The 8,388-nt window shown below is 39.2% G+C and overlaps 1 protein-coding gene across 2 annotated transcripts in view; it reads right to left on the reverse strand.

The window, feature by feature from the left end:
- The window catches only part of wdr70 (WD repeat domain 70), a 37,495-nt gene extending 29,314 nt beyond the window's left edge, over window positions 1-8,181 (reverse strand). Inside the window, exons 1-8 of one of the 2 annotated variants that reach the window (XM_085793442.1) lie at window positions 8,126-8,181; window positions 7,255-7,314; window positions 7,055-7,138; window positions 6,866-6,968; window positions 6,475-6,688; window positions 5,286-5,345; window positions 4,628-4,761; window positions 2,986-3,139 (exon numbers count right to left, since the gene is read on the reverse strand). In XM_085793442.1, the coding sequence (XP_085649568.1) occupies window positions 2,986-3,139; window positions 4,628-4,761; window positions 5,286-5,345; window positions 6,475-6,688; window positions 6,866-6,968; window positions 7,055-7,138; window positions 7,255-7,314; window positions 8,126-8,150 (834 nt within the window). In that variant the 5' untranslated portion in view covers window positions 8,151-8,181. Of the gene's footprint in view, window positions 1-2,985; window positions 3,140-4,627; window positions 4,762-5,285; window positions 5,346-6,474; window positions 6,701-6,865; window positions 6,969-7,054; window positions 7,139-7,254; window positions 7,315-8,125 lie in introns of both variants that reach the window. The other variant, XM_085793441.1, reaches the window with a different exon arrangement.
- Between the last annotated feature and the right edge of the window lie 207 nt (window positions 8,182-8,388).

Raw genomic sequence — 8,388 nt, forward strand, 5'->3', positions numbered from 1 at the left:
TTCCAGCTGTTTTGAAAATCAACGCACACCTGTGAGTCATGAGGTTTACTGTGTGGATCCAGCACTCACTGCCATTTTCCTTTTAACAGTTTTCAAACTGTGTATTTAGAGGCCAGCTGTAACAGTTTCAGTGCGTAAGAGCTGCTCACCAGGAGGAACCAGTGAAGGTGAATTAATGAAGACACATACTGCAATCTCACTGCTCACAAATCACGTGCTAAGACAGCTGTTGTTCTTCCCTGTTAAATCTTGAGCCAAGACTGTTGTACAAAAGGTCATCAGTTAATATTTCAGAGGTGGAATTACGTTTTTGTGACGATGCAGTCTCATAGTTGTGCAGTGTGAACTACATGGCAACTGTGAGACCTGAGATACATGCAGAGGATCCCAGGAGGTACCACTTTTTTTCATTTAAATGCATCTTAAAGGGCACTCCCTTCAGCAAAAAGGACCTTTAATTTGATCATTTTGTAACCTTGACTTGTGGCCTCGCCTTACAACTGAGCGACTGAACTCTGAAGCAGAGCAGAAGGTTGTGTCATGGCTTCAAACAGCATGAGAGCAACTTTTAGACATTTCCTCTTCCAGAGCAGTCCCACTGAGAATTACTCATAACAAATGACTTCAAAGTGGAATAACCCAGCGAGAGGCCTCCCTCAACACCAGGTCAGAGAGGAACACTTCAGTGTGCTGCAAAGAGGCTTCAGACATGACATACTGCTATTTGACAAGATGCTTAAGAAGGCAGAGCCTTGCATGAGCAGAAGTCGACCAAACGACATTGGTATGTGTGTGCAGCAGGAAGAGTGGCCTGCCTGTTCACCATCAAACTATTTTAAACACACCATTTTAATAATCAATAAAAGAGAACTGCCTAAGTCGTTGTACTTTAATGGCAAAACAGCACTGATACCAAATTGCTAGTTGTAAAATATAAACTCACTATATGAGATGAGGTTAAAGCTCAAATGGACCAAGAATGACCTGCTTCTGTGCTCTGTGCAAAAACATCAAAATAAACAAAAGGGCTTCTCGATTTGGGTGAAGGAGCAGCTACCTTCCGGAAAAAAGAAAGAAAAGGAGATTACCCTTCCTCAACAGTTTAGGACAACAAATTGACAATGACTAAAGAGATACAGAATGATACCATACTATGTAGTAGTAAACACAAAAAGCACGTTAATGACAAACAGAGCCAAGACAAGAACCCTTTCCTGATAATAAGAAGTGCACACACACACACACACACACACAGCACTTGAACACTACAAAGGTTTCTGTAACTATTGATCAACTACAATTTGGAGTTGGACAGGCTTAGAATAAAAAAAAGTTTAAATGTATAACTTTTCCACCTGAAAATGTCTGAAAATAATCAGATCCTGCCAAATAATTTGTTGAGTAGTGTACTTACATCATTTCAAATGATTCCAGCAATTTGCAAACTTAATGAAATCAGTAACTTCAATCAAGGTAACAGTCTATTTGATTTAGTTTTGGCATCACAATTTACTCTTTATCCAGCTCTTAAACCTATTGCATCTTTAAAGTAAAATTGTTTGATCTTGGAATTTGGTTCAGTTCCTAGTAAAAAAAAAAAAAAAAGTCCTTAATGATTGACCCTGAGAGTATCTGAAGTGGGAAAAACTGGCTGTGATCACAGCAGTGGTAATGAAGAAAACAAATCTCATAATCCCGCACAACTTAAAATGTCACCAAACCCTGCTATTGTTTTTGACAGAAAAATCCCCACTGCAGTAAATTACATTTTGTGCTTTGTAGTAATTTAACATGCAAAGTACCACACACTGTCCTCAAATGTGAGGATTTGCTGTTATGTTGTTTTTGGGTTTGGACTTGGACTGTTATTCCCACTGCATGAATGTATAGTCCTCTGAGCAGCAAATCTCTGCACACAGTGGGATGAGCTGGAGGCAAGTAACTGTCGACAGAGGCAGAGTAAAAGCAAGGACCTAATTATCACATGAGACACAACTAATCGACTGGGACACTGTCAGCAGGCCAAAACGCATTTTCATTGAACCAGACTCTCCCTTCAACTCCAGATGGGACTGAGCGGGACAAGAATGTAGGACATCCAGGAAAACACTACTTGCAATCAATGGGCCTTCACTTGTTCAAGTAATCCATATGGATGGTATAAACCATGTCTAAATGCACTGCAGCTGGCACAGATGGTTAGTGACCACCAATACAGCTTTCTTAAACTCAGCAAAACCTAAACATGGACACTTAATTAGCATCTTCCTTTGTAGATGCAGGTACAAGCAAGAGATGAACCACGACAGTCCTGAAAGCATGTGGTGTTCCTCTCCCCCTGAGACTGCCTCCGGCCGTTCACAGAGCACAGGCCATTATCCTCGTATACAAAAACAGACCAGCTCATAGCTGCACCTTGCTACCATTATTCATTGGCAGGGTTATCCCACAGAGGAGAAGAGAAGAGCACACAGCCTGTGTTTGGGATTAGTAGTCACTTTTAGGAGAGCTGCTGTTGCTACAGAAATAAATACATGTAACTTCTTAAAGACTTATTCCAGTTAAAAACTCATTGTCTTATTATTTTTACAGATTTGGCCATTATTTAGACAGCTGTAATACTGCACTGACCAAGTTAACTACTGATATCTGGAAAAGCGGCACCATCACTAAAAAGAAGTCAGACAGGGCAAGAAATATCTGACAGGTCTTAAACAAACCTCCAGTTTAAGTTCATCTTATTTGGAAGGGAAAACAAATGGAGGATGTGAAATTATTACCCAGACTGTGTAGCAAACATTCATCTCAATTTAGAGATTAACTGGCTCAACTCGTTAGTTGACCCTGCTGGGTTTTACAGTGGCTGCACTGGTGATAGTGGGGTGAGCTCAGCATAATCATAATCAATATAAACAGCCAAAATAATGAAAACAAGATCTGAGCTGTAATACATCACAATTATATGCAAGCACTACTTTGGCATACCTTTGTGTTGGCCATATCCACAATGTATTGGTCTCCTTTCACACACTCCATGACATTGAAGCCATCACGGTCCAACACCTTGGCCTGTGCATTTCCAGAAATCACAAGCATCACGTCGCCTGTGATGCTGTACTGCAGGGACTTGATCTGATGACTGAGGGGACACAGACACAGGAGACACATTAAGAGATCAAGAAGACAATCTTTCCTGCTTCAGACTTGGTTTTTGCTCTTATATGCTCCTTACAAAAATCATTAGGTCTCCAATCTATGATGATCCTGAGAAAGGGGAGGCACCTGAGCTAAATTACATATATTTTGCAAGGGATCTGAAGACTAAAGTCAGCAAAATGTTTTGGTTTTTCCTTTTAAATAAATTTGCAAAAAAATTCTGTTTATACTTTGTTGTTATCGGGTATTGATTTGAATATGGATTGATGATTGTAAATGTATGTTTTTTTTCATTTTAACACAAGACTGCAACATCACAAAATGTGAAAAAAAAAAAACTAGAGGGGCCTGAACAATTTCTGAATGCACTGTAAATTCTGACAAGCTTCGTGCCTGCAAGCCATCTGTGAACTGTAATTTTACAAGACTCCTGCACCAAAGACATTGTTATATAAGAAGCTTTTTCTCCTTCAAATGGCTTAGGGAAAAAGAAACAAACACAAGATAAGTGTAGCTATAGGAACAAAACTGCACAACATCTGATGTACATCTGATGATTGTTTTCTTTGATCTACAACAACAAACACACAAAGTACTAAACCATAACAGGCCATAATGCTATTTTAAATCTCGGAAATGAAAAGATTTATAACACACAGACTATTCAGTGCTTTTCATGACAAAGATGTGATTTTTATGTTTTCAATTGTGGCAGTCAATCCACAATTCACAGCAGTAAAAGCAAATAAAGAGACCGACAACTTTCTAGACCACTTAAGCATGGTGAGACAGACTAGCAATTCAGGTCATTATCAAATAGCATTAACACAACAGGGGGTAGATGGGGCATCAACATTTCCATACACAGAGCAAAAAGTTCCATTGCTGAAATGAAAGTGAAGCTGGCATCAGTTCTGTTTTTAATTGGGAGGTTGTGGCATCTTCAAAGGCCCGCTATTTAGCCCCAAATGCTGAGAGTCTTCATTGTTTTAGTTTAACTGAGCACACCAGTTTCCTTTCTGAGTCAGGAATAGGAACAGTGGACCTCAGCAGCACAGCTTTCTATATGTAGCCCAGCTTGTTAGTAAACCAAACAGGCTACTGGATCACATTGTAATCAAATTTAATGTAGCATAAATTCTCGTTAATAAGGTGAAGCCTGCTGCAGTTCAGCCTTCTGGTTCCCAAAGGCAAAAAGTAAAGAATTGAATCTTTGATGATGGCTTCAGTGAAACACAGAATAAACACATGCAGACACACAAACACATATCTCAAACATCTGCTTGTGAAAGGCTCATTTTGAATGAAAAGAGAGGATGTCACAGAGTGAGGCTCAATGAAGCTCAACAAATGTGTGTATGTGTGTACACTTTGGCACAGTGAGTGGACTGGATGTTTGCATGAAACTAATTAACCACATGTTAAGCAACTGTGTTGATGTTCCACATTTTGTTCTCAGAAATAGACTCACCATTCACAGGGCTGCAGCGACCTGAAGGCCTGCAGAGTCTGGTCCATCCCGGCAAAATCCCAGAAACGAACATCATAGTCATAACCACCAGTAACTAAGCGGGCTCCAGACGGATCTAAAGCAAGAGCCGACACCTAGGGAGACAGTTGTCTTATTTGCAACTTGAAGACAATGTATAAACCTGCACTTCAATTTTATATTATTATCCAAAAGAGGAGAGTGCTGAAGTTTGCTTCAGTTGCCAGAAATGTTTGACAGTGGAGTCACACTGTCTTCTCTAAACCCAGCAAAATAAACACAAACACAAAATTAAGAGTTTAATCTTGTGTAATAATCAAATTATTCAAAAGTAAATAGTTTTAATACTGCAATCAGCACTGGAACTGGAGAGTACATTGGCTCTCCAACTAGGAAAAAAAAAAACTTGAAACAAATTTCACCTCTTTTTTCATTGCAACAGGAGCGTAAACAAAGTACACTTTGTACTGCTAAAATAAAGATCTGCTTTATGAGACGGCTTAGCGTGTGCAGCATATAAATACATTTCAGTGTTGTTTACAATCCACTTTTTCCTAACAGAAACTCAGCGAATACATTTCCACAGTATTTCATAAGCAACAATTACAATCACTTGAAAGCTCAAATAAGACAATCTTACTGTCTTGGTGCCGTGCTGAAGAGTGATCTCATGCGTGTCAGGAATCTTCTTCACCGGATCCTGCAGCAGAAATTTGTATAAATACAAGTCAATGGCGCTAGAAGACAGGGCTGAATTAGGTGTATTGTTACTGTTTAGTCATTCATTCCAAGACTCAATCACACATGATATTTCAATTTAATCGATCGTGTGACTAAAAAGTCTGGAATCACAGTCATCTGCTGCAAATTACTGACTGGGAACATTCAGAGATGAAAAATTAGGACTAGGATTTAGGACTTTCACTCACAGCCTGCAATACGCAAATGTAGTATGACACTAATGTATCACCGTGAGGAATCCTTAATTTGGACAATTAATTCAAGCCCTTGTGAAATTTCCAGGCCCATTTCCCATTCAGTCAAGGAGCCAACATGGCATGATATGAGCCCTTCTTTTTTTACAATGAAAGCTAGCAGGCTACACAGGAGCTCACAGACAACAATTGAAAGGAGAAAGAGGTTTAAATGTGGGAACACCTCTCATTTGTGCTGATAACAGACAACGTCGTCTCAGACAACGGGACATATTTTCTGACTTTAAGCAAAAAATGTTTTTGCATTTTAGCACAGAATATATAAATTCGGTATTACCCACCACATCTATTCAAGTCTATTTACAGAAACTTCAATGGTCTTGATTGTTCTTGTCTGAAATTCACAAACTTTCAATGATTCCACGGACCCACGGGAACCTTGTTTATATGCTGAGATATATTGAGGTGGTAGAGAAAAATATGTGTGAGAAACACAGGAAAAACAGAAAACTAATGTTCAGAAACCTGACACGATTCATCCCATCCTTCACGGTGCAGTGCACACAGCTTAAATTTAACTTGTATTTTCTTCTGCTGCCATCTAGTGGTGGAATCTTAAAAGCAGAGATAGGTGCCTTTTTATGGTATGATGTTGTTGTTTTGTTTTACAGACATGTCACGGTTGAAAAATGACTAATATTTGATAATAAATGTGATCTCTAACACCTGTGCTTTACCAATATATCTGCTATGAAAAAAACATGTTTATGTGATGGAGGAGGGAAACGGATGTAATGTTTTACATGGAACAATTAAAAGATTCATGCTGTGGAATTATGGGAAATATTTTGTAACATTCATGACATGCTGCTCAATGGGTCATTTCTGACATACGTTATCATCGTCATCTTGTGCCTCTTGCTCATCGTCATCGTCGTCATCATCGTGAGCTGTGCTGCCAGTGTAACCCGGGGGGAGAGGAGGTCCCACAAGCTCATCATCATCATCATCATCATCCTGGGCTGCATGTTGTCGAGGCACCGGCGGCCCAATAAGCTCTGAGTCTGAGTCTGAGTCACTGTCACTGTCACTGTCACTGCTGCTGTCACTCTCCTGTTTTCTAAAAAGGAAAAGAAAATATACAGTATGTGTGCAACAAAGCAAAAACCTTTATAACACTTTCATAACAGACATGCAACTAAACCATGAGGCATTGGTGGTGAAACCAAACTATAGACTAAAACACTATAATGTTCAGTCAAACAAAACTCTACAAGAAAAGTACCTGGAGGAGGCAGCTGTAGCTTTGACTTTCTGTTTGGGGACTGATGCCTTGACTGACTTGGAGCTCTCCCCTTCCTCCTCCATTTCCTCCTTCTGGCGCTCCTCTATAGTATGAATGCACCAATTACAGTTAATATACACATAAGTATTTCTGATGCGCTTGTTACATCATGGTTGTGTATAACATTACCTAATACACGCTGACTCCTCTCAATAGCTGTTCGTCTGGTCTGTTCGAAAAGGGCATCCAGGTCAAATGTGCGGGCTTTCTTACCTAAAAGAAGTAATGACTTTCATCAATCATACTGACAGTTCAATATATAAGAAATAATTAGAATAGGTATATCAAATATATTAAGTAAGTAAGTATTTATGCTGGGCAGTACATACCAAACCCAGAAAATCCCATGACAGATGCCATGTCTCCATCACCACTCATCTTTCCTGATCCTGAAAAGGGAAACACAGCACGGTTTTAATTATAGTCTGGGGTGATCTTGTTACGGTAATGAAAACTGTCATGACAAGTTGAAATGCCTTTTAAATGAATGCTTAAAAATACAGGATGAAGCTCTGTTGACTGTAAGTGACACAGTTTTAACTACAAGCATCATTCAGTGTCCACTTAAGAAGACATTTCATGTAAAAGTTAAAGTATCGAGTATGAAGATATGAAAGCTTAACACACATAAATTATTATTATATTAAGGGTCCGGCCCAATGACTGTAAATTATTCTGGCCATACGCTGAATAACAGCCATAAATACTAACATAGCAACAGCTACACAAGGTTTTAAACCCCACGTACTTAAAAACCCTATACATAAAACTACGGTGGATTAAATACATCTAACTTCATACTACATGACCCTCACATACGTATATTTATTTTATATTTAAGCTTAAAAATCTACCTCAATCGAAAAACCCATCCAAACTTTCACAAAGTCGATACGCTAGAAAATGTTAAAATAATAATGAGCCTTGGCTGTCAGCTAACGATACTGGATCATTTCAACCCAGGTGATAACAATAAATCTTAATTTGTGGTTAACTACAGTTAGACAACACAGCTGGAAACAAATGTTTGCTAACAACAAGCTAACAAAAACAGATACGAGTGTGTATTTTCTTCTCTTGTACTGGCTGATATATGTAAAGCGAACTAAAACACAGCTTATTTAAACCAGGACACAAATATAAGTTGTGTAACATCAATATACGAGGTTTATAGACATAACGACGGCTAAACATTGTTACCTTCAGTCACTTTCCTGGGATCCATGTTTTCAAAAACGACGCTAACCTCTGACCTCGGGAAGTTCTTCTTCTTCGCGTCTTTCCGTTGCGCTCGCCGCCGCCACAGCGCCGCAGCGCCACAGCGCCGCCGCCGAGCGGAGCCGCAATGACAAGATGTGATAGTGACAAGACAGACAGACAAATATTTTTACTTTTACTCGAGTAAATTTCTAGGAAGGCTGAAAAGTACTTGTTACTTTCAGGTCTGCTCTTTTTTTTTTTTT

This window comes from Trachurus japonicus, chromosome 12, assembly GCF_045865225.1.
Source record: "Trachurus japonicus isolate A0001 chromosome 12, Traja_1.0".
Classification (NCBI taxonomy): Eukaryota; Metazoa; Chordata; class Actinopteri; order Carangiformes; family Carangidae; genus Trachurus; species Trachurus japonicus.